The 25,759-nt window shown below is 39.2% G+C and overlaps 1 protein-coding gene across 2 annotated transcripts in view; it reads left to right on the top strand.

The window, feature by feature from the left end:
- The window catches only part of KAT6A (lysine acetyltransferase 6A), a 39,357-nt gene extending 18,308 nt beyond the window's left edge, over positions 1 to 21,049 (top strand). For both annotated transcript variants that reach the window (XM_084499598.1, XM_084499599.1), the window contains exons 7-18: positions 784 to 919; positions 1,717 to 2,030; positions 3,268 to 3,386; positions 5,343 to 5,458; positions 6,636 to 6,777; positions 7,359 to 7,520; positions 7,868 to 7,961; positions 9,436 to 9,667; positions 10,754 to 10,964; positions 11,977 to 12,666; positions 13,493 to 13,811; positions 18,402 to 21,049. In XM_084499598.1, coding sequence (XP_084355724.1) covers positions 784 to 919; positions 1,717 to 2,030; positions 3,268 to 3,386; positions 5,343 to 5,458; positions 6,636 to 6,777; positions 7,359 to 7,520; positions 7,868 to 7,961; positions 9,436 to 9,667; positions 10,754 to 10,964; positions 11,977 to 12,666; positions 13,493 to 13,811; positions 18,402 to 20,989 — 5,123 coding nt within the window. In that variant the 3' untranslated portion in view covers positions 20,990 to 21,049. The remainder of the gene's footprint in view (positions 1 to 783; positions 920 to 1,716; positions 2,031 to 3,267; positions 3,387 to 5,342; positions 5,459 to 6,635; positions 6,778 to 7,358; positions 7,521 to 7,867; positions 7,962 to 9,435; positions 9,668 to 10,753; positions 10,965 to 11,976; positions 12,667 to 13,492; positions 13,812 to 18,401) is intronic.
- The last annotated feature ends 4,710 nt before the right edge of the window (positions 21,050 to 25,759 follow it).

Genomic DNA, 25,759 nt, shown 5'->3' with positions numbered 1-25,759 from the left:
CTTTGTAATGAAAAGGGTAATTTAAGGTGATGTCAGAAGAGATCAGTAGGCAGAAAGTGCTTCTGTACATTTTATTCTCTTTTAGCGACTTTTAACTTGCTATTTATATCATTGCTTTTCAGGTATTAGAGATTGTAAAGTTTCTTTTGGAAAGGGACAGAGCTGAACATCCAGTTTTTCTACTGTTTCTTGCTTCCTGTACATTATTATCTGTGAAGGGTTTTGAAAAAATCCTTGAGATCTGAGGGAATAGAAGTGATCCCTGCAGATTAAAGTAATCAGCTTAAAACTGAATGAATAGCCTTGTACATAAGAAAGAGATTGGCTTGTGAGTTTTTGAAGTCATATCTGGTTGGACAGTAGAGATTCCTGGAGTATAACCGAACTTCTCTTTTCTGTCAGAGAGCAGACTATCTGTGGAAGATTATCCCTTGATAATTGGAAAAAGAAAAATCTTCCTATAGAAGGTAGTTGGAAGTAGTGTATTCATAAGCAGAATATAGGATAATTAAATGTGTTTGTTTTTTCTGATAATGTACTACCAATTTAAGAAACTTCAAGAATGGTTGTTGGAAGTACATCATGGGAGGTGTGGATAATTAACTGAATTTGACTTTAGATTGCTGGATCATACTTTATTTTTTTTTAACAATGAATATATGATAATTGGGGCCTTTGGTATTGTTCTTAACCTTTCTGTTGGAAAACCTAGGGCCTGTAGTTCTCCTTTTCATTCTATATAGATATCCACTGCATTCAGTGATGGGGATTTGTGTCTTATAGGTATGTGGATATGTCAAATATGTCGGCCACGGAAGAAAGGAAGAAAACTTTTACACAAGAAGGCAGCACAGATAAAACGACGCTATGCTAATCCAATAGGACGTCCCAAAAACAGATTAAAGAATCAAAATGCAACGTAAGTTTCTATAGAAGAGGAGTAAGGTGTGTGATTCTATAGGGCAGTGAGCACTTCTGAAGTGTGTTACCTGCTCTCTGTGAGGAGGTATCTTTTCCAATGAGGAGCTTTTCATTAATTCTTGAAGACAGAATTTCTGAAGAGTACTGTAAAAGAACAGAAGTAATCTCACAGTGCTTCTTTGTGCCTAGGTATTTACTCTGTATAACAACTTAATATTTGTTTTTAAAGTATTCCTTATAGCAATAGATTTTTGCTGATTTTTGTTGAGTCTGTTTTTCTGAATGGTTACTTTTACCAGTATAGTAGCTTTGCAAGCATTGCTCAAGAAATGTTTTTGATACTTAGAGAAACATAGTAATCTACAATAAAGCAGTTAAGGTGGTCGTTTGACAGACTGTCTTGCAACACTATCAGATTAAATATTTTTGTCCATATTCTGCTTCCACTCCTAATGTTCCTGCACTTGTACAACACTTAATTGCCCAGGGACAGATTGTGTGACTTTGTTATGGTGGTTATGGAACCAGTTGTCGGGGAATTCTTTGGATTACTCTCCAGCCAGAGCGATTCCTTTAATTAAGATTGCTGTGCAGTGCTTGTTGTGATGCAACGTTATTAACTATGCTGGGGACAGAACAGTGAAGGAGTATATCATAGTATATTACTAAATTTTTCAGTTCACCTTTAGCTTCTGTGTGATTCATAAATACGGAAGATGCTAATCTGCTCTGCAACCTAAAACAAACCACTTTACCCAATTTTCTGACCATATCTTTCCTCTTTCCCTTCTTTAGATCGAAGGGCCCGTTCAGCAAAGTTCGAACTGGCCCTGGTCGGGGTCGGAAGCGTAAGATAACTCTGTCCAGCCAGTCAGCGTCATCGGAAGGAGGATACCTGGAGCAGACAGATATCTTGGACTTCTGCAGAGATGGCAGCACCACCTTGAAGTTTAATAAGAAAACCAAAGGGCTTATAGATGGCCTTACTAAATTCTTCACTCCCTCCCCTGATGGACGAAAAGCTCGAGGGGAAGTGGTGGACTATTCTCAACAGTATAGGATCAGGAAAAAGGGTACCAGGAAATCTAGCACTTCAGAGTGGCCCACAGGTAAAGATTTTTCACCCTGCCAATGTAAGTATCCTGTACTCCAAGAAAATGTTCAAAGGCCAGGATATTGAAGTGACTAGAATTTTTTTAGATGCTGGAAACTTTGAGCTGAAAAGTTAACACTCAAATGCAGTTATCTTTAGTGCATCATGATAGAATAGCAGTTGGAAAAGGGAAAAGAGTTCTTTGACTCTTCATATGTAATAACAAGATGTGATGAGGGATCGAACAATGACTGTGAGGTATAATGCCCTTTGATAATGAGGGGCTGGCAGATAACAGGAAATGTGCAAAATAATGTTGAAAAGAAGTTCGAAAGAAGTAACTTAAGGAGTGGTTAATGAGAATAAGAACAACAAGGTAGAAGTATGAAACAGGAAGTAGATAAGAAAGATTCATGAGTTTCCTATCTGTGGTAGAGGCTAGCAAAAATTTCTTTCTTTTTCTCAGTCACAGAAGAGCCTGCTTCATGCTGTACTTCTCACCTACCTGCTGAGGAGCATCTCTTGAATTAACACAGTTCTGCTTTACTTGTTTTCTTTTTTAGTTTAAGATGATCATCCATGACTGCACCTTTATTTAATCTTTGTGTTCAGATCTTTAAAGTCTTGTGTATTTTCATAACTTGAGTTGTTCCTAAGCAAGCAGTGGATAATATTCCACAATCAAATACAGGGGTTGAAGCTTTAGAATAGTTAATTGCATTAGCCTGGCTGGTGCTGGAAGCATCAAAAAAAAAAAAAAAGTGTGTTACTGGCTTGAGGGTGAGGTGAAGAGTCTTGTGGGGTTAGTTTTCTTGTTTCTATGTGGTGGTGCTGTTCAATTTTTTGTTGTGTTTTGTGTGTGTGTGTGGAAGGGGGTATTCCTTAGGTGATGAATGCAAGTGTTTGGTTTTGATTGTGGCAACTACAGGGTTTAAATAGTTTTGTAGTCCTTTTGTGAGAAACAGGCACAGTGGTAAGCCATTTACCTTAAAAGATCTTATAGTAGAGTCCTGGTGGCATTTGTAACAATGAATACCTAAATGCTGCATTTGAGTCAAATAACTGACGTTACTACTTATGTGTTCAGAAATCCAGAAATGGTTCTTCCTTTTTGGTCCCAATCTGAACAGAAAATTGCATCAAAAAAACTCAGCTGCATTCAGTCATTTTGCTACATGTTGTTTCCTGCTGTACTAAAAAGTATGTAACTCTTTGTAAATGTAGGTGATGACAGTTTTCTCACTCAATTACAGACAATCAGGATGGCTGGGATGGAAAACAAGAAAATGAAGAGCGCTTTTTTGGGAGCCAGGATGTCTTAACTGAAAAAGATATGGAGTTGTTTAGAGATATTCAGGAGCAAGCACTGCAGGTAAAGTTAAATTTTTAGTGTTTGGCAGAAAGTACCAAGCCTGTAAAAGAGTGTTTTTTTGTTGTTGTTGTTGTTTTTTTTAAAAAAAAAAAAAAAAGTAGACTCTAGATGAGTCAGTCTGTTACAGAAGCTACTGTGCTCTGTTTTTCTGGTTGAGAGTAGAGGGAAACTGATCTCAAGAGAGCTGAAGAATAATATAAAAGTGGACGTAAGGGTGTTAAGGGGCTAAGGTGAGCATCTAAAAAGCCTTGAGGGCTGTGGCTTTAATTATGTTAGAACATAGCTGTTAAGTAGCTGGTAAAATGTATGGAGTGTTAATAAAATATGGAGGCTGTTTGCATGGGTCATATAGGGCCTCTGGGTGATTTAAACATTTTTTTCTAGATAATATTGCTACTTATGAAAAGGGATGAGGCGTTATTTTGTGTGTATATTCACGTATCTGTGTAACGTGTATATATCCATGTGTATTACATACTGTGTATGTGTGTACTTTTCAGTACCTTGAATGGTTTTATGATTCACTCCTTTTCAAGCCAGAGAGGTCAACTGAATTTATGAGGTGACTTCCCTGAGCAGTGCTTCTCTAAGTATAACTGTCCTTTTAACTTTCTGCAGATATTTGACTTCTGTTTGTTTACATACAATTCTGTCAAAGGTTGATTCAATTCCAATTACTAAATATAGCCTCTGTACCTAAAGAGTTACAGAACAATGATTTTTGGTAAGACTGAACTCTGCCATCTGTAGGATAAAGCAGACTAAGATGGAGAGCAGTTAACTTTTTTCTGAGGTGCAAATACAGCAGTAGTGTATAACACTACTTATTTCAAACTTACTTCAAACTTTGTTACAGGTTTGATTTAAGAAAAAAAAAAAGAAAAAACAAAAGGAAAAAAATGCAATGCTCAGCATATGCATTACTGAGCAAATTGCATACCTGACTATGGCTTGCCACCATAGTTTAGAAAAACACTGAAGAGCTGAAACGGTCTATGGACATATATCCACAACAGAGAAAATACTCATCTCCAAACACCTGCTTAGAAAAAAAGAACCTATTTTGAAGAGTTTTTTTTTGCCCTATGTGGGGAAAATACTTGTTGTAGTTAAAATACCTTACATTTAAGGTGGCTAGTTGGTTGGTTTTGGTGAGGAAGGTGTTACCCAGAGTTGTGATGCAATGATACAGGAAGTGTGCACTTGTATCTGAGCTAACTGCCTCACCCAAGAGAATGGAAACGTGTGGTGATGTGTTAAAGGCTTTCAAGTGAGCCAAGGAAAAGATACGGCTTAGTGAATGTTCAGGGAGAAAGCTGCTAGCACAGAGGCTGAAGCGGTAGTCTGCTATTGAATGCCTTCTTGTAGTGACTGTGATGTGTAAGCAGCGATACAGGAGCTAGATGTGTGCTGTGTGCCTACCTTTGCACTGGGCATTCATTTGGAGGAGGGTTTTCTTGAGATAGCTCTTTTTCTGTTAGCTTGAGATAGCTGTACACTGAATTTTGTTTTGGTAGGTACTGTGTTCACAGTACATATAATCTTAGTGCTGGGAAGACACTGTGTTCTATTAGTAGACACTTGTATATTCTAGATCCTAGCATCAGGAACAATTCGTGTTTCTGTACTTGGCTATTGAAATAACAAGGAAAGAAATAACAGATGGACTGAAAGAAAATTATATTAATTATATTAAATTTTGCTGTCTACTAATTTGCATGTAAAGAGTATGACATGCAACAGTGTGAAAGGTAGTGAAATATTTGATATGACAATACTCACTACTTCAATTTTGTGAATCATGTTTGCTTGATATGTGATTGCTGGTTTCTTCATCTTCTTACTTTGAGTTCAGATTGAGTAGGATGGACTGGGTAGATGGAAACACTTCAATTTATTTCAGCTTGCAAGTCTTTTAGTTGGAAATTCACATAAATGTCTTTTTTTCTTGCATAGAAAGTAGGGGTGACTGGACCTCCTGATCCGCAAGTCCGATGCCCCTCTGTCATCGAATTTGGCAAGTATGAAATCCAGACCTGGTACTCCTCCCCATATCCCCAGGAATACTCAAGGTACGAGCGAACATCCTTTTTTGTTCTGCTTCAGTGTTTATGGGAAAGCTGTAGTCCAGCAGGTGTGGAAATCTTAAGAAGATTGTATGTGAATGTAGGACAGACGCCAAGTACATGTAATCCAGATACTTTTCATGGGAGTCTGTAGACATATGAAGTTTTTTTTTAGGCTGAATCAGAAAGGCGATAAACTCTGTAATATGCTGTATATGCTGTGAACATTAGAATGGCCATGGAAACATAAGATTACATAGATTCCTAAAGAACTGACATGTTATGTTGAAGAGAGAGCAGCCTCAGCTAAATGATCTGATATTGGGCTGTAAGTAATTAGAGTATCCTGACTGACTGCAGTAGTTCTTGACACGTGGCAACATCTTGATATAAAATTCTTGATATAAAGTAACACCATATTCCCTCAGCAGATTTGTTAACTGTATTTTAAATGACCTTATTAGAAAGGGCTGTTTGCTATATAGGACCTGAAAGAGAAAAATAAGAAGAAATTTAATAAGAATGACTTTTGATGTATTTTAATGTTGTACGGAGTTCAACACATTAAATCATGAATGTTTATTGTTTTACATCTTAGCATTTGAAATGTTCTCCTGTGATACTCATTTAGTTGTTCTTATGTTCTGTTTCTTAAGAACTTTTCACACTGTCTAGACTGTAAACTCTTCAGACATAAAGTTGATTCAGAATGAGGAATAACTTCCGAAGGCCATAGCTAGAGAGAGAAAATGAAATAAAACTTACACCATTTCTACCACAGAGCATATGGTCTGTTATCAAGAATTATTCTAGTTCTGCTAAGTGTATTAAATGTAATTGCGAAATAGCTTCCCTGCCCAAGTCAGTGTATGCAAACGGAATTAAATCACAGCAGGACAAGATACTCATTTAAATCGTCTGTGTCAATGTGGTACATGAAATGGCTTTGTGATGGCATTGACAGATTTCTCATGGGGATTTCTTTTTTTTAAATACGTATTCATTACAGAATAAGTAAATGCTGTAACTTTAAGCATGCTAAGGTTTTTTGTCCTCATTAGCACATACATAGGTTCACTATATACTGGTTTTGTTTTCATCAAGTTCTTTATCTGCAGGAGTGAGGAATTTCATGTAAAAGTCTGTATCTTCAATCTTGGGTTTTCTTCACCTTTGCTTACAGGCTACCTAAGTTATACCTTTGTGAATTCTGTCTAAAGTATATGAAAAGCAGAACTATTCTCCAACAGCATATGAAAAAGTGTGGCTGGTTTCATCCTCCAGCCAATGAAATTTACAGAAAAAACAATATTTCAGTCTTTGAGGTAAGTTAAGATATGAAGCCACTCACTGTTATCTCTAAGATGGGGTCTTCAGCATCCAGTAGTGTGAGTGTTCTGTAGCCCTAAAGTCTTCATTCTTCAAGCATTTGCTTAAAGAATGAAGCAGTGGGTGAAGCAGTACAAGCAAGCAGTGGGTGCTGGTATCATATATAGATTATTCATACAATAAATGTGTGAGAAGGCTTGCTGTGTTTAAAAAAAAAAAAAACTTATTCATTTTAGGAAAATGAATTTTAACTTCTTTTAAGGTAATTTAAGAAGCAATTGGACTGTGCACTTAGTCACACGGTCTAAAATTTTGGGTAGACCTGTGCGGTGCCAGGAGTTGGACTTAATGATCTTTATGGGTACCTTCCAACTCGGGATATTCCATGATTCTAATAAATGTAACAGGGACTCAGCCACGGCCTTTTTGCTGTGAAATTTTAAATCATTTTAGACTCTGCCTGTGGCACTGAAGCCTTCCTATTGTTACATATGTCAAATATTCAGGGATGCCCAGATGAAGCATTTTCTTGTATGACAGAATATAGAGTGTAACAACTTCTCCTTGTTTTTGTAAGGTTGATGGCAATGTCAGCACTATCTACTGCCAGAATTTGTGCTTATTAGCCAAACTCTTCCTGGACCATAAGACTCTTTATTATGATGTGGAGCCATTTCTTTTCTACGTGCTGACACAGAACGATGTGAAGGGCTGTCACCTTGTTGGTTACTTTTCCAAGGCAAGTATTTGAATGCTTCAGACTTGGAATTGCTCTGGTGAGAAATGTTGCTTCAGAGTCTTTAACTGTAATTTAGGCCTTTGCATTTTATGAAATATAGTGTGCAAACTGAAATGATGGTAATAGAGTTTTAATATTTTTATCTCCTCTAAAGTCTTTCTGTTGCTCAAGTATGTTTTTCCTAAAAATAATAATAAATAAATAAATAAAAACCTTTTGTGGCTTTCTATCTCAGTTTTTGATAACTAATTAGAAGTTGTTCTGTACAACTCCATATTTCTGACTGGTCAGAAGTTTTCTACTTTTAAAACTTGCTGCTTTTATTTATTTTTTTTTTTTCCCAACAGGAAAAACACTGCCAACAGAAATACAATGTTTCCTGTATAATGATTCTTCCACAATACCAGCGTAAGGGCTACGGCAGGTTCCTAATTGACTTCAGTAAGAAACTTCTTCACTTTTTCTTCTCCTTTTCATATTTTAATTAAAGACTTAGTCATTAAAGAGGATATCTTTTAAAAATAAAAAATAAAAATAAAAAAACAAGATCTCAGAAAAAGAATACTGATATTCACAGTAATCTGAACTTAAGTAGTTAATCTTTTTGTTGGAAAGCTTAAATTCTGAAAACAAGTAGATGAATTTTCCTCTAATTCAGGTGTAAGCAGCTATAGGCATTTGCAAGTATAGGGTTTTTGCAGAAGCTTATCTTGTGCATGTAGTTATAAAGAAAGACAATTAAAACCACATGGTGTGTTCAAACTTTCAGCAGCTTCATTAAGTGAATGTGTCTTAAGCAAAAGGTAGTAGTCATTGTTAGGTTTTAATTTAGCCTTGAGAGCAACAAAAAAAAGATGTTTTTTGGCTGTGAATACTCTTAACAGTTCTCAGTTTCATGTGGATTTTAGTAAGTTCACTAAGAAACTTGCCACTGTAACTATACCTCACTTACTATGCTGATATATAGATAGCCTTCCCTGTGGACATGCTAATTTTGGTGTTAATGTCCTAAGGAGAAACTCTACTGCCGTAATTATACTAGAATAGTTCTAGAATAGTAAATATCCTGTGCAGATAAGATGTTGTTCTCCTGAAAATATTGATCAATTAATGGAACTCAGTGATATATCTTCAGAAAGTAACAGATTTGGGCTATAGTAGAGCAGCAGTGAGAAGAAGCCTTTGTCAGCTGATTTTTTTTTTTCTTCTGTTATATTGGGGAGATATAACCTCTCTGTCTTTATTGAATATGTGCAGCATATCACAGTCTTTAATTGAGGTTCTTCTATGGGTAGAAGAACTCTAGTATGGCCCTGAAATTTCTTAATAGAGAATTTTTAAGTAAATTATTTGTTTTATTAGTTTTAAAAGGTTAAAATATGTTTTCCTTTTATCTTCTTTAAAATGACAATTATCATCTTAGTTTTGTTTAAAATTAATGAATTTTGTACAAAGTAGCTGATCTGAGGCAGCTGTTACTAGTTATGCTAATGGCAATTGCTGAAGTTATTTGCTTTCAAATCATGTATTTCTTCAAAGCCCAAAGTGACACTGATAGATACATTAATGACTTAACTGGCAGAGTTGTAGTTTCAAAGATTCAGCAGACCTCATGCTATCTGTACTACAGTCCTAGGTTAGTTTCTAGGTAGTCAACTGCTGCCATCTTGTGGTATTGTCCATAGCCAATATTGAAAAACAATGTAGTTTAGAAACCTCATACTCTATCGTTGAATAACAGAAATTCGAACCCCCCAGAACAGGGCTGATCACTCGGTGCGTCCTTCAAAAGTGAAATATATGTTATCTCATAAGAAGCATTCAGCTACTTTCTTGCTCTTGTAGAACTTGGAGTAACAGGATGCAGAAGCTATATATGCCAATTTTTTGAGCATTTTTTCATGTGATTCTTTAGGCTATCTGCTTTCAAAGCGTGAAGGTCAAGCAGGATCACCAGAGAAGCCCCTGTCAGACCTGGGACGACTCTCATATATGGCTTATTGGAAAAGTGTAATATTGGAGTGCCTTTATCACCAACATGACAAGCAATTAAGCATCAAGAAATTGAGTAAGCTGACTGGAATCTGCCCTCAAGATATCACTTCCACTCTGCATCACCTGAGAATGCTTGACTTCCGTAGTGATCAGTGAGTACCGTAGTCCTGTTTTATTTCCAGACAAACTCGGGTGTATTTGAATGAACTTCAAGGATGTTTGGAGACAAGTCACATCCAATAATCTTGATTTTATTTAAAAGTAATGTGACCAAATATTGACTGTTGAGATCTGTGATGTTCTCATGCAGTAAAAGAATTGTTCTGTGCTGAAGCTGCATGAGGTTACCAGCCATGTAGCAGTGCAGCTGTGAAATGTCCAAGTAATTTGCAGCTGTGAGAAAAAGCAAGCTGGTCTCTTGTTCTCCTGGGGTCCCTCTGCATAATCAGTCTAACAACCTCACAGGACAGAGCAGGAGGATCTCTAGAGAGAAGGGAACATGTTCCTTTTTCCTGACACTGAGCAGACAGTTGTTTTCCCCTTTTCTCTGCGTGTCCAATATACAATTAACTTGCTCAGACAATGGGATAGATCAATGGGAGAAATGAGGTGTATGGATATAGAATAGAGGTTTGTCCAGCTGAGTGTACCAGTCAAGTGAAATACAGGGAATTGTTCTTAATTCAGACAGTTGCTGTTTTGGGAGTGGGGTTGTATTCTTAGTTTGTGTTAAGCTTACTTTAGAGCGCTTTTATATCCTCATTTCACAGTGTGCTTTCTAATTTGATTAAAAAAATAATAGTAATCGTTGATATTACTCCCAAACAGCTGAATAAAATCCAGTCTGGCAGTGGGAACATAACTCTTTAAAGCAGCCTTCTTGTTATCACTGAGCATCTTTTGCCTTATATTGCCTTTTTACCAAATGGCTTAACCCCTGACTGTTTAACAGATAATAAAAGTGTAAGTGTAATATCTATGTAAGGATAATGGCTTCACCTTTAACAAGAAATGGAAAGAATTCTAACATTTTCTCAGTTCTAAGATGCTTTCTCTAGTCTGAAGCCATTGCATATTTGCAGATTGTAGATTTTTAATAAATTTCCTGAATTCTCTGAAGTTACTGCAATTGAGATTATGATGATTGAGAGTACACAGATTTTTCTTTATTTTGTATGTCACATGATGACATGTATAGTAAGTAGCCTGTTGTTGATCAGAGTATTATTACTGTTCAGATTTGTGATCGTTCGTCGGGAGAAACTTATCCAAGAACATATGGCAAAGCTTAGAACTAATGTGAGACCTATAGATGTGGATGCGGAATGTCTGCGTTGGACACCTGTTATAGTTTCCAACTCAGTTGTCTCTGAGGATGAAGAAGAAGAGACAGAGGATGGGGAAAATGAAGAGCAACAACATCAGAAAGAAAAAGATTCAGAGGCCAGCGTAAGAGTGAATTGGTTACTTCTATGTGGCGTATAGTTTATATTCGGTGCTTTTGCAGGCAGTACTAACAAAATTTCAAACGGCAAGCTTGGTCGTTTTGCATAATAATAATAATTTTAAAAAAACATTGCGGTCGTAATTGGATGATGTATTTTTGTAGTTTCAGATTAGATACTAGAAAATAGTATCACTGAGGCATAGCCTGTAAAAGGTTAAAGTCTTTTTCAAATTATTAAGAGCACTCTTAATGCATTTTTCAGTGTGTGGAAGTCATGGTGGTCTCAAAAAAATAAAAAAATAGCAAAACAAACCCCTTCCTACTCTCAAGCAACCTGGACTCTCATCAAATTACTGAAAAGGCATTAAATTTGAAGGCACCCAGCACTTCTACAAGTGAGAAATTGCATAAATAAAAATGACAAAAAATCTTCAACATTTTTTACCAAAATATTTTCCATTGTTGCTTTGCAAAATCACCAATAACTTTATCGTAAATCACTGCTCACAGAGCAGTGAAACTTTCTGAAATCTAGGCTGCTAACCTGGAAGGGTTGTGCTCTCACATCAGGTGATGAATGCTGACTAGAGTACCATTTCAGAGAGAAATTATAGAACATTACTACATTTGCATGAAACTCATTGTGCATTTTTACAGGAAAAAACACTTCTTGTAATTTTCAAGATAATTGTGAGATAAATACTATGTTTGAATGTAGCAAGGTTATGCTTGCATTCCAGCAGGCCACTGGATGGCTGCTGCCTACTGAAGTCAATCGTCAGGAAGCTAATCTGGGGTATGTTGTCATCTGGTAGGGAAAGGAATTGCAGTGGACAATATTACAACATCATAAAAGTCGATTCATTTATTCATTTGCTATTCTCAGATTCTGAAAAGTCACTCTTGTTAAAGTTTTCTGAATTCTTGCTCAAAAGCTTTTGCTGAATCAGTTTCAGGATAGATGTACATGATTAAATAGGAAGTATGAAATCTATTTATTTTTATTTATGTTAGATGGTAAAATCTGTGTCATGGGAGAAGAAAGAGCAAGAGCCTTATTCACCTACAAAGAATGAAAAAAAGCCAGACATTGTTGCTCCGGTCAGTTCTACACGGCCAAACAAGCATGTTTTTCCCCTGGACAGTCTTCCTGCAAACAGTCAGTCATCACGAAGAGGTCGATGGAATCGCAAGGGCAAAAAACTTCGAGAGACCTTTTGTGAGAAGGAACCAATATTGCCCACTGAGGACAAGACAGACATTCCTGGTGAGCGATGCAGTGAATGTGAAGAGAAATCAGCAGCCTCACAAGGCCGGTGCAGTGAATGTGAGGAGAAGTCAACAGCTTTGCAGGGAAGATGTGGCGAATGTGAGGAGAAGTCTCCAGCCCCAAGAGGTCGGTATGCTGATGATGAAGAAAAATCTGCAGTTTCCCAGGTGCAGTATGGCAAAAGTGAAAAATCTGCAATTCCTCGTCGGCGGTACAGCGAAGGTATGGAAAGATGGAGAGGACAGTTAAAAAACATGGAGTCACTGAAGTGTAGGTTCCCAGAGGACTGTGAAAGATTACCCCGCCGCTACCGCGATAGTGATAGGGCGCTTCCGAGATGTTTTAGTGAGAGTAGCGAAGATGATGATGATGACCCTGTGAGTCCCCGATCAAGCTCTCCACCTGTTCTCACCAAGCCAACTTTAAAACGAAAGGTGTGTGCTTTATTTCTTGTTGTGTCTGTTATGCAGTATATTTTGTCAATATGTTGGTACTGTTTTAAGGGTCAGTGCAAGTAGATGTACAAGTAACACCTGTTCAGTGTGCCAGGTCTCTGGAGAGTACTTTACGCTATCTTACTGCTAGTGGTGTGTTGTTTGTTGTTTTTGCTCTTGTTTTTTGCATCAGAGGTAGGTTTTTTTCCAGATTTCTCACTTGTGGGTTTGATGTTTTCCAACTTGCCTGTTAAAGTTTTACTCAATTACACTGAGTAAAAACAGATACAATCCTACTTTTAAAAGAAGCTTTAAAAACACAAATGCTATCTAAACAGCTAAAATCACAGCATAAAGTCTTTGGAATCATTTACCTTGGAGATGTCTGTCAACGTGACCAAGAAAATCCTGTCTTCATGGCATGCTACACTAAAAAAGTTATTTTCTATATCACCTTTGTAGATTATTCTAAACTATTCACATCTATGCTTTAGTGACTCTGAACTCTCATCTGTTAAAGTTATCTTCAGCCATTTAAATGGCTTATAGCATTTAAAGATGGCCATCACAGATGCACAGATGGGCACAGATGCCCATCTAGCAATATGCATGAAAGTCTATGGTCTTGCATTGTATTTGATATCTGTCTAAAAGAAGGCAGATGCTGGCCTGTATTTCCAAGTGAAGTTCAAAATTTGAATTCAAAAAAGAATCCGTGGTCCTTCTTAGACCGTTGAACTCTGCTGTTCATGTTCTCTGTTTTTTTTAGCATCCTATTTCTGGTATACATGATAAAAATATCTTTTCTTCTACCTTCCATTTTCAGAAGCCAATTCTTCATCGGAAAAGAAGGGTACGCAAGCGTAAGCACCACAACAGCAGTGTTGTCACTGAAACAATCTCAGAGACCACAGAAGTGCTGGATGAACCATTTGAGGATTCAGACTCTGAACGACCAATGCCCCGATTAGAGCCTACATTTGAGATTGAGGAGGAGGAAGAGGAAGAAGAGGAGGAGGAAGATGAGGAGAATGAACTTTTGCCCAGTGGATACTTTCGGCACTTAGCCCCACAAGACACCCTCAGGAACAGACCCTCTTCTAAGAGAAAGTCCAAAGATGAGGAGGAATCCGATGACACTAATGGTATGTTTGGTGGTAAACTTTTGAAAGTTTGTTTAAGCATAAGTTACTAGTCATACCAGCCTGAAACATTCCCAAATGTTATGAAAATATGGTGACTTAACTTTAAGCACTGACCCGATCACAGGGCATTTTCAGTTCATCGTTTCTAGTGGATCTGGTGTAAGCGGTTGTGGAAAAACCTGTGCAGCAGAGCTGCTTACAGCAATAAAATAAAAATTAATTAGAGAGTCCTCAGTTTTCCATAACAGAGAAATACTTATTTATTTTGAGATCCTGTTTTTTATCATATTACATGTCCTGCCTCACAGCTTTTAATATCAAGAGTGATACTTGAATAAAGAATGATATTTGGAAAGTCACTTTTATGACTTACACACACTATGTACCACAGTGACAAATTTCTTGCTCACCTAGTTTGTAAATGCTTCACTTTCTTACCATCCTGTTTTCAATTTAGTGCTTCCTGTTTCCTGGTGTCACTTCTGATGCTTTGTTTCTGAACTTCCGCAAATTTGTTAGTACCTCAGAGGTAATAATGTAATAAGCACCCGGATTTAGGGTTTTGCTGCTCCTGAAATACTGTATCTGTTGTTTTTTTTTGCCTTTGATACAGCTGTCTTTGCATATGCATAGTAAAACTGAAGTGATCTTAACTGAAAATACATCGTATTTTCTCTATCTAAACATATTATTACATGGGCATAATAATCAAGCAGTACAAAAAGCTTACTACTGGACATTTTGGATAAAGCATTACACTAGGTGGAGTTGTGGTGGCACAGCCTTCTGACATTTCAAAAAGGAAGTATAAAAGTCATTTATACTTGGTTCAGATTTAGAGTATTTTAATCATAACTATGAGTTGGAAATGTTTATGGGAAGCTTAGATTCACTGCAGTTTTTCCTTCACTACAGAAACCTGATTGTACATTCTTACTAGCTAAGGGTGTTTTGGGTTAGATACTAACTTAATGTCTAGCTGAGTCAGCGCGTGGAAGGTGTTTTATGATTTCTCTCTAAGGTGACATTTCAATCTATTAAATTTGGTGTCTGATTAGAGTTTGAATTGGCTCTGATTGCTGTCAGGGCTACGGTGAGAATGGGTAGTGTGGTGTAGTGACTTGAGGCTGGTATTTAATATGGGTTTGGCATTCTGGAAGACAGGTATTCTGTGGTATAGGAAACAAAAAAAGCTTCTCTCTGTATATTCTAACAGTGTTGTACAACTTAGGAGAAGAGGGAGCTCTTTGACAGGTTGGGCTGTATTATTTTGCTTTTCCTGCTTCTACAAGAGTTTTACTGTGAATGTGAATACTGTAAGGATCTTCTGTTCAAGCTCACGTGCACACTGACTTTTAACTAAGCGCAACAGAAAGCGTGTTTGGATGTATGTATCCCAGTATCCTCAAAAACTGTGCAGAAAAGTTGAGTGGTTATTAAACCCATATTCTTTTGTAAAGACAGTGTCAACTGCATGTGGTAAAAATCACAGAATCACAGTCCCTTCAGGTTGGAAGGGACCTCTGGAGGTCATCTGGTCCAGCTCCCTTGCTCAGGACACAGTTGCCATGGATTGTGTCCAGATGACTTTTGAGTATCTCCCAGGAGGCAGACTCCTCAGCCTCTGGGCAACTTGAAGTGTTCTCTGATGTTTAGAGGGAACTTTCTGTGTTTCAGTTTGTGCCTGTTGCCTCTTGTCCTGTCACTGGGCACCGCTGGAAAGTGTGCCACCATCTTCTTTATGTCCATCTTCAGGTATTTGCATGGATTAAGATCCTTCTGAGCCTTCTCTAGTCCCAGCTCTCTCAGCCTTTCCTTATAGGAGAGATGCTCTAGTCTCTTAGCAATCTTAGTGGCCTCTTGCTGGACTCTTTCTGGTGCCTCCATATCTTTCTTGTATGGAGGAGACCAGAACCAGACATGTTTAATATTATATTACTCTAAGGGGAGCCTACCATCATAAAGAATAAATATATAAAAATCTTAAGATATTAAATCCATGACAGTACAGGTGAAAGCACAGTATCTTTAGGTAAGAGATGGTAAAAACTAATCTTAAGTAGTAGATAGAAAACGTAAGGGAAGGGGAAGAGAAATAGTTTTTTGGTTTTGTTGTTTGTTTTTTAAGCAGGTTAATTTAATTTTTTTAAGACCCTAAATATTAATGCTTTAACAAATACCATGAAAGTAGCATTTTCTTCCTGCCTAAATATATGCTGTCTGTGGTTGATCCTTTCTTTCCTCTATTCACACTCCACATCTATTTTATGGATGACTTAAAGGAGTTGTTGAATTTTGAAATCAGTATTTATTTTAAGTTAATTTTTAATACTCAGAATTTTTCCAGGATGTTTCTGGTCAGGGGCATTCAGAATAAATGCCTGACAGAATTAGTTGCATGGAGTTTTTGGTGGATTTCTAACTTCAAATAAATAACATTTCAATAGAAAATGAATAAACCCTTTAAGGCTTTTTTTTTTTTTTTAAGTGACTTACTGTGTGTGAAGTTGTTTGTAAGAGGGTTGAGTAGCTTCTGAAGACACAGAACACTGTTCAAAATTATTTCACAAAGTTGAGGTAAGGGCAAGAGTAATTCAGTTGACCTATGATCAATTCTTAAGCACTTGTGGGCTACTAAGAATACATTATTTAGTTTTGCTTTTGTTGAATTCTTTGCATAACTAGATATACAGCAGCTCTTCTTGGGGAACGTTTAGCATGGAACGTATAGTATGGAATTGACTTGGACTTTATGATCCTTGTTGGGACCCTTCCAACTCAGGGTATTCTGTAAATCAGCTTTTAAGATGGATGAAAGGGCAGAAATGTAAATAAGTCTACTGTGAATTTGGGAGGAAAATTATCTTGCATCCATATAGTGGGATGACAAGGATAATTACAGGCCTGTCAGCATGACTTTCATCCTGATTTAAATAGTAGGATGCATGGCTTATGACTCAGTAGAAAGTCCAGGAATGGTTATTTGCTCAATACAAACGAACAGTGGAATGTGAAAAATGTATTTTGTTAGAGAACATGATATATTTCACAAGCCTACAGCTCAGCTAATAAGGGTAATTGATGTTACCCACTAGTGTTTTGTGAGGTATGTGACAAAACCATTTGCTTAAGCTGAAATGTTACAAAATCAAGCTAGTACATATCAAATAAACTGCAAGCAGGGAATAATTAAGCTGCTTTTTTATCAGTAGGGTGCAAGGGAGATTGTTGTGAATCTTGTTTGTCTTTACTGCTATTTTGGGGCAAATATTTAAAAAAAAAAAAAAAAAAAGCAGGTGACAGGAAAAGAGGGGATTTGGTAAATGAACTGAAGTGCATTTCACTGGGATAGTCTCACAGGTATTTGAAGGTCTTGTCAGTAACAAGATGAGCATGGTTTTCTAAATCAGTCAAAGAGATTCCTATAATCGTTAAATATATGAACAAGGGAAACCTCAAGTGGAGCAGAGACACCCTGTCAACTCTTTATTTAGCTTTAGTGAAACTACTACAACTGTCTTTACTAAGTTATTTGCACTTGATAAGAGTATTGATGAACTGAAAAACTTTGAAGAATAGTCATGGGCTGATTAAGGCACTGAAACAAATTTTCTCTAATGACAGATTCAAATAATTCTGTCACCTTAGATTATAAGCAGAGGCAAAATATTATTACTTATATTTACTTATGTAAGGACTATTGTGTGGTAAGAGGAATTATCTGCACAGCAGATAAAAGAAAAACTGACACAAAAGCAGATTAAGAAAATCTGGTGTCTGAAGACAGAAATTCAGATGATAAAGCATGAGTATCAACTAGTGTCAATGCAATTGTTTATCAACAGTTGTGTGAAATGTCACTGGCTATCCTAATTGACAAGTTGAAGACAGAATTGCTTCAGGGAAAGCCTTATAGTATTCAGTAAGTTCTCAGTAGATTATGTCAGCGTTTGTTTCTGGCAGTATAGGCCGTGAACCTATTTTCATATTTAGAAAGCCACTGAAATGCAGAAATTGCTTCATCAAATGAAAGTCAGATGAGAGTGAAATTCAGCTTCCTTAATTGTTTTCTCAGGATAAAAAAAAAAAAAAATCCAGGCAAATTCAGTCACCTCTATATTTCTGTTGACATTATGGACATTCAAAAACGTAAGCCATGACAAAGCAGAAATACTTTCTTCAGCAGAGGCACAAAATACAGATCTAAATGGAAATACAGTGTTATTGTAACATCCAGTGCTACACTGGAATATTTTAATTTGTAAGCATATTGTATAAATAAAATCTTTAAAGGGTGGTGAGTCTGTCCAGGATTTTATTATATAGACTAGTGCTTCATTGATTTATATATTGAAGGTTCAGAGCTTTGACCATGCAAAATCTTGAAATCATCGGTGTTCTTTGAAAATGTAATGTTCTGTGTGACTGCTGATGAGTAGACTTTGATCCTTCTTGCTCCCTTCACAATAAATCACTACGCTATTATTGATGTATGAAGTTGATAATCATAATGGAATACTTGGGAAAGCTTCTGTGAATGCTCGGGTAAAACAAAATGTTTGAACAGTGTCTTTCCATTTGTGTTTTCAGGTACCCCAACTTTGAAACCATTATCTATGCTGAGAAAATGTGAAGCAAAGGATTGTTCACTTGAACCAGATACTTCTACACCCATGAAAAAGAAGAAGGGATGGCCAAAAGGCAAGAGCCGAAAACCAATCCACTGGAAGAAGAGACCTGGTCGAAAACCGGGTTTTAAACTGAACCGGGAAAAAGTGCCATCGTCAGTTCAGGGTGAGGGAGCTGATGCAGTGGTAGGTAATTCAAAACCAGGGCGTAAGCCCAAAATTTCAGATGAAGAGGAAGGTGTTGAGCAGAAAGAAGAGCTACCTCTAACTGAGGAAAGGAAAGAGGAAGATGTGAATATGGAAGCAGAAGAGGTAGGAGAGGGAGAAGAGGAAGATACAGCCAGCAGTGAAGTAAGAGCAGTTTCTCCTGTGGACAGCAGCAGCAGTCCAGTGCCAGAAGTTAAAGAGCCTGAGATAGAAGAGGAGGTAGAGGAGAAGCCAAGGGTATTAGAAGAGCAAAGGCAATCAGAAGAAGAGCAGCAAGAACTAGATGAACCTGAGCATGACCATGAAGAAGAAGATGAAATTGCAGTTGTGACAAATCAAAATGAAGACCATGATGCTGATGATGAAGATGATGGTCATCTAGAGTCTATGAAGAAAAAAGAATTGGAGGAACAGCCTGCCAGAGAAGGCGTGAAGGAGGAGCCTGATGTGCAGGAATGTTTTTTAGAAACAGACATGCAAAACAGTAGAGAAGATGCAAAAGGAAAAGATGAAGCAGAGGCAGATTCTGAGGAAGAGCAGGCTTCCAATGAAACATCAGTGGGCTCAGAGCATGTCCCTGGGTCTGAGGATGATCACGAAGAAGAGCAAAGTAACAAAGAAGGATTAATTGAATTAAAGGAAGAGGAAGAGATTCCTCATAGCGAACTAGATCTTGAAACTGTTCAAGCAGTCCAGTCCTTGACACAGGAGGAGAGCAATGAGCATGATGTAGCTTACCAGGACTGTGAAGAAACTCTTGCAGCTTGTCAGACTCTGCAGAGTTATACCCAGACTGAGGAGGATCCTCAGATATCAATGGTTGAAGATTGCCAGGCCTCAGAACACAACAGTCCAATATCCTCTGTTCAGTCCCACCCCAGCCAGTCTGTACGTTCTGTCAGCAGCCCAAATGTGCCTGCTCTGGAGAGCAGCTACACCCAGATAAGCCCTGAACAAGGATCCCTGTCCGCACCCTCTATGCAGAACATGGAGACCAGCCCCATGATGGATGTGCCTTCAGTATCGGACCACTCTCAGCAGGTGGTGGATAGTGGCTTCAGTGACCTTGGCAGCATTGAGAGCACTACAGAAAATTATGAAAACCCAAGCAGCTATGACTCTACTATGGGAGGCAGCATTTGTGGAAATAACTCTTCCCAGAGCAGCTGTTCCTATGGGGGACTGTCCTCTTCTAGCAGCCTCACTCAGAATAGTTGTGTTGTCACTCAGCAAATGGCAAACATTGGCAGCAGTTGCAGCATGATGCAGCAAAGCACTGTCCAGCCTGCAGCTAACTGCAATATCAAGTCACCTCAGAGCTGTGTCGTAGAAAGGCCTCCAAGTAACCAGCAACCAGCACCGCAGCCACAACAGCAGCAGCCTCAGTCACAGCAGCCACAGCCCCCGCCTCCACCCCAGCAGCAACCTCCGCTGTCTCAGTGCAGCATGAACAACAGCTTCACCCCAGCACCTATGATCATGGAAATACCTGAATCAGGAAGCACTGGTAACATAAGCATCTATGAGAGGATTCCAGGGGATTTTGGGGCCGGGAGCTATTCACAACCATCAGCCACGTTCAGTTTAGCCAAGTTGCAGCAGCTGACGAACACCATTATGGACCCTCATGCCATGCCTTATAGCCATTCTCCTGCTGTGACTTCCTATGCAACCAGTGTTTCTCTGTCCAACACAGGACTGGCTCAGCTCGCTCCCTCTCACCCATTAGCAGGCACACCACAAGCACAAGCCACCATGACACCCCCACCGAACTTGGCGTCTACCACCATGAACCTCACGTCACCTCTGCTTCAGTGTAACATGTCTGCTACCAATATTGGCATTCCACACACGCAGAGGTTGCAGGGGCAGATGCCGGTCAAGGGGCACATTTCCATCCGCTCTAAATCAGCGCCGCTGCCCTCTGCGAGTGCACACCAGCAGCAGCTCTACGGCCGCAGCCCACCCGCAGTCGCCATGCAGGCCGGCCCTCGTACGTTGGCTGTTCAGCGGGGTATGAACATGGGGGTCAACCTCATGCCAACCACCCCGTACAATGTTAACTCCATGAATATGAACACCCTGAACGCCATGAACAGCTACAGGATGACACAGCCCATGATGAACAGCAGTTACCATAGTAACCCTGCCTACATGAACCAGACAGCACAGTATCCTATGCAGATGCAGATGGGAATGATGGGGAGCCAGGCCTATACCCAGCAGCCTATGCAGCCAAATCCTCATGGGAACATGATGTACACTGGCCCCTCCCATCACAGCTACATGAATGCTGCAGGGGTGCCCAAGCAGTCTCTCAATGGACCGTACATGAGAAGATGAGCAAGATGAACTTGCATCCTAAAAACTTAAATATATATAAATAAAGGAACCTTTTATACTGACGAACCAGAGAAAATGGACCTTTTTCCAGTTAAAATATTGCTGTAGATTTAGAGGGATTTTCTTTGGTTTATTTTATTTTTAGGAAGCCTGGTGTTTTTTTGTTGTTGCTTTTTGTTTTTGTTCTGGGGGGTAGTGTTTTCTTCACAATCCTGAAACATTTTACAGCTAAAATCATTTACAGATATTTTTTAGAGGGAAAACATGCACAAAATCTTTTCATAATTTAAAAAGAGCCTTACTTTGCTGACCATGTGGACAGAATATGTGTAACAGTTAAATCATCTTTCTAAATTTTTTTCAAATGTATGTCCTTCTCCCTTTCTTGTGCCCCTTTGTATGCAGTTTTTAGTGCTGCAGTAATGTAAAATGTCTGACATCTCAAAGAGTAACAGCGTTTCCCTCCAAACCCCACTTGAAGTTTCCTACTTCTAGCAGGAGGCACTTACTGGGAGACGTGGAAAGGGACACAGGATAAATGAAGCTCTTCATTTCTGCAAGTCAGGAAAAAATGTTAATCTTTAACTTTCCCTGACTCCTTCCCCTTCAGTAAAATTTGGATTTACATGTAAACAAACTATTCACATCGGTGTTTTTGTAGATGAGTTCATTGAAATTGTATGTTTCATTCTGAAAATATAATGTAACTTCAAACAGATCCTGTTCACCACGCAGACATGCACGTGTGCGCCTGCACAAATGTTCTGTCACTGAACTACTGGGAGCATCTTGAGAGAGCTGTTAATAACCCTCGTGTAGTCATGAGGAGGATAGCATGGTTATTGGGCTGCTAGGACAAAATACGGTTGCAGGCTCTTCAGGTGAACTGCATGTCAGCCATAACTCGGATCCCAAACTCTGCTTTAGTATGTACTTCGAAATGCTGAGGGTCTTGGTTCTGAGCCTTTGAGTAGGCTGAGCTCAAAAGCAGCTGTTTCCAGTGGTCTGCCTCTTAACCTTTTTTCTTAGGTAATCTTGGAAGACAAAGTGTATGTTTTAGGTGGCTTGATGAGAACCCTATGGTGTCCTTGTCACTATTCCATTCCTGGTGTGGTGTAGGAAGTAGCTGAATGTGCCGCTCTTGGGGGGAGTTGGTGACATCAAACACTTCCTTGATTCTTCTGCTATGTTTGAGGCCGTTTCATCTGAATAGCCACACTTTTGATCTAGTGTGGGAAATGAGGGGAATTGCCTGTTCTGCAGGAGTGAAACAGCCCAAACACCACAGTAGGATGCAGGTGGCAGGATTTTGCTGTTTATTACTGCATAATCCCATTTGCATTCTTTTCTGGCTACACTGCTCTGTGATAGAGACAGCAGTTGCTGGCGTGTCACCCAATACAAAAAGGGATACCCTTTAAGGTAGTTTTGTTGTTTTTTAATTGTATATGAAGTAGAAATGCAGACACATTAAGACTAATTTCTTTTGTTTTAAAACCAAAAGAATCTAAAAGTTGGGTTTCTTCAGATGCACTAAAATGGACTTTTCCTCCAATAACTGCTAACCATAAAAGGCAGAATTCAAAGGACTTCCACTTCTTATTTCTGTTTAGTTTTGAGCATGTACAAGGCTGTGTAGGACCCCATTTCTCTGTATATACTATTCCAGTTCCAAATATCCCATGTAGAAAGCGCACTGTGCTGCCCTCTCCTTCCTAGATCGTAGCTGTGTCACTGCTTCCTGACTGTTGGGGGTAGTGGGGCAGGCACGGGTCTGCAGCAGGAGGAGAAGCTGTTGAAATGAGGGCCGTGAGTTTAGTTTGTTTGCTGTTATGTTTGGTTTGGTTTTGTATTTTTTTTTTTTTGGTTTTATGTTTTATTTTTTTTTATTTTTTTTTAAATCAATTGGGCAGCTCCCTTTTCCACAAGCCTTTGTGACTGTAGAACTATTGTAGAAAAAATGTTCTTTTCTATATATAAAAAGAAATTATCCAACGCAGTAATATTGGTACCTACCATTTTTCACTTCTGTTTAAAAATAAAATAAAATATGTATTTTTAGCAAGATAACTTGGGTAATCTTCTAAAAGAAATTAAAAAAAATCTCACTGTTAGTGACTTTGATGCCTTTTAAAATAAGAGCTTTTTCATTTCATTCCATCTTTAAAATTTTTTATCTTTGTTGTAGAATATTAAAAACTATTTTAAGAAAGATAAAAATTCTCTTTAAAGAGATCTCTAGAGTGTGTGAATAGGAGCTCCAGATGCCTCTAAAAGCCGCATGTACAAATGAAGCTGAGTCTATTCCTGTCTGTTTATATTTGCTTTTCCTGTTTTGTAACCTCTTTGTACTTTGTTCATGGTGACTTGTAAGCTAAGGGGAAGGGGGTGCCTAGATGCCTTTGTAATTCTCCATGTCATACGCTCCTGGCTGGATGGTCTCCCTTCCTCTACTTGTATGTAATATCACTTTTTTTTCCCCTTTCTAGCAAGTACTTTCAAAAGAACTCTGTACATTTTAACATAAAAAATAAATTATGTTGAGCCATTTTGGATGTCTGTTGTGCATGTGGGTTCTTTCTTCCCCGTGAGCGCTCCGCTCTGGCACCAGCCCCCGGGGCTGATTTTCACCTTTGGGGCTGGAAGGGACGGGGTCCTTGGAGCCCAGGCGCGCGGCGGCCGAGCTCCCCGTGGTGGCGCTCAGCTTCCCCTGGGAAGAGCGATACAGGAAGGAGAACGTGGGAAAACCTCAGCGAGCTGCTCCAGCTCGAGCTCGCCCTCTGCGAGGAGCACCCGCAGCACCGGGCGAGCGCTGGAGGGAGGCGGAGCCGCGGTGGGCACGGCCGAGCGCGTTCCCGTCCGCTCGTGCGCGGGGGCGGCCGGGGGCGCGCGGCGGGGCGAGGCGAGGCGAGGCGCGCGCCGCGGTGTCCCGCGCGCTCGTGCAGGGAGGGGGCGCTGCCGGCCCGCCCCGCACCTCGGGGCTGAGCACGTGCGGGCCCGGGGGGGCGTCGTGCGGCGCTGCCGGGAGCGGAGGGGATAGGGGGGGAGCCGCGGGTGAGGCCGGCGGGGGCTGGCGGGGGCCGGCGGTCACCTGAGAGCTGCGGGGAGCGGGCCGGCACCTGCAGGTAAGCGCCCGCAGGCCCCCAGCAGGCGCACGTCCTGCAGCTGGCTGCGCCCGTGTTATTTTCCCGTAGTCAGCGTTGGAGTTAAGCCTGCAGTAACCATTCTGTGCCAGCAAGCTCTCAAGCTATTTGTATATTGCTCATAACTCCCTTTTTTTTTTTTTTTTTTTAAAGCTTTGTCACCATCCAATAGCAAAGTTGTAAGGTAGAGGGTGTCCGCCTCTTCCCACCCCCCCCGCCCATTGTGCCCCATTTATTCTGTACTTGGGGGTTATAGTTTGGGTTCTTTTTGTATTTGCTTGTTATTTGATATCTAAACCCATATTTAACATGTTTGATTTGACCATTAAAATGTGTTTGGCTTGAATTGTTATTTACAAGCAACACTGCATCTGCTTTCATTTATTCCCGATTTTCAGAAACATCTCTCATTTTTCAGATATGGAATGGATTTTAGAAGTAAAATGCCAACTGAGAATGGTCGCATGTCCTCCAGCAGTTCAAAATGGCTTTGACTTCTGGAATCAATGCCCTGAGTGGTTAGACTAGAACATAATTCTGTTGCTTTAGGTAACAGTAAAGTTCAAAACAGTGATGGTGAATCGCTGCTGTGAAATGATGCCATACGTTTCTGTTCTTGTAAAATGCATAAATCATAAACTGAGCAGGAGAACAATACAAGGTCTTTTTCTAATGCCCCAGTACCAAATTGTTGTTACACCTGTGCACATGAAATACATTTCAGTTCATTGTTTGAGATCTTTGCAATGCTTAATCACAAGCTATCAAGCTTGGGGTGAGCAGGGCCAGCACTAATAACGATTAAAATAGTACTTCTTGTGTATTTCTGAGTTCTTAAGGTAGTTAAAACCATTTTAAGAAGAAAAATGCAAATACCAGAATGTAACAGTTTATAACAACTTTCTCTCTAGCCGTGTAGGCCAAGGAACAAAAATAAGTGCTTATGAAATCCATAAGCGAGATCATAGGAATGTGATTTTCCAGAGTTAGTGAACTGTTAAACAAGTATGGCTACTTAAGAAAAGTTTATAAAAAACGTTATTTGCTCAAATAAGCTTCACTATTAATAACACCTGTTTGTTTTTGTTGGTGGTGGTGGTTTTATTTTTATTTTTTTAAAGGAAATTAAAAAAACAAACTCACTTGTGTGAGTTAACTTGTCTTGATGATAGACTGTTTAGGAGTCATGAACAAGGAGATCTTTTTTTCAGTTTCTTGTTGTAGAAACTATCAAATCCTGTTGTTAAAGGACTAAATATATGAGTTTTTTGTGGATTTGGTTTTGTTTTGTTTCTCTGAGAGTTGCCATGCTAGATAGGAGTGAAATCAGACTGTCCTGATGTGCAGGAACTGTTAGTACCTTACAGCATGCTGTGAGCAGCTGCTGCTGCATGCTCTGGATTGCCACAGCCAGGTAATCATGCTGTGGACATAAAACTATTCCCTTCAGCACTATCCGTCTTGCTCCAAATTTGTCAGTATGTGGACCAAAATGTCTGTTACCAACACTCAATATGCAGGGAAGAGTTCACATGCAACCAACAGCAATGTACAAACTTCTGCCAGGGAGACTAGTGTTGAGGCTTTTCAGCAGGTTAATTGGAAGGCTGAGAGCTCATCAGTGAGG

Source organism: Aythya ferina (genome assembly GCF_964211825.1).
Source record: "Aythya ferina genome assembly, chromosome: 27".
Classification (NCBI taxonomy): domain Eukaryota; kingdom Metazoa; phylum Chordata; class Aves; order Anseriformes; family Anatidae; genus Aythya; species Aythya ferina.
The sequence above is the reverse complement of the archived record's forward strand: the minus strand, read 5'-3'. Positions and strand labels throughout refer to the sequence as shown.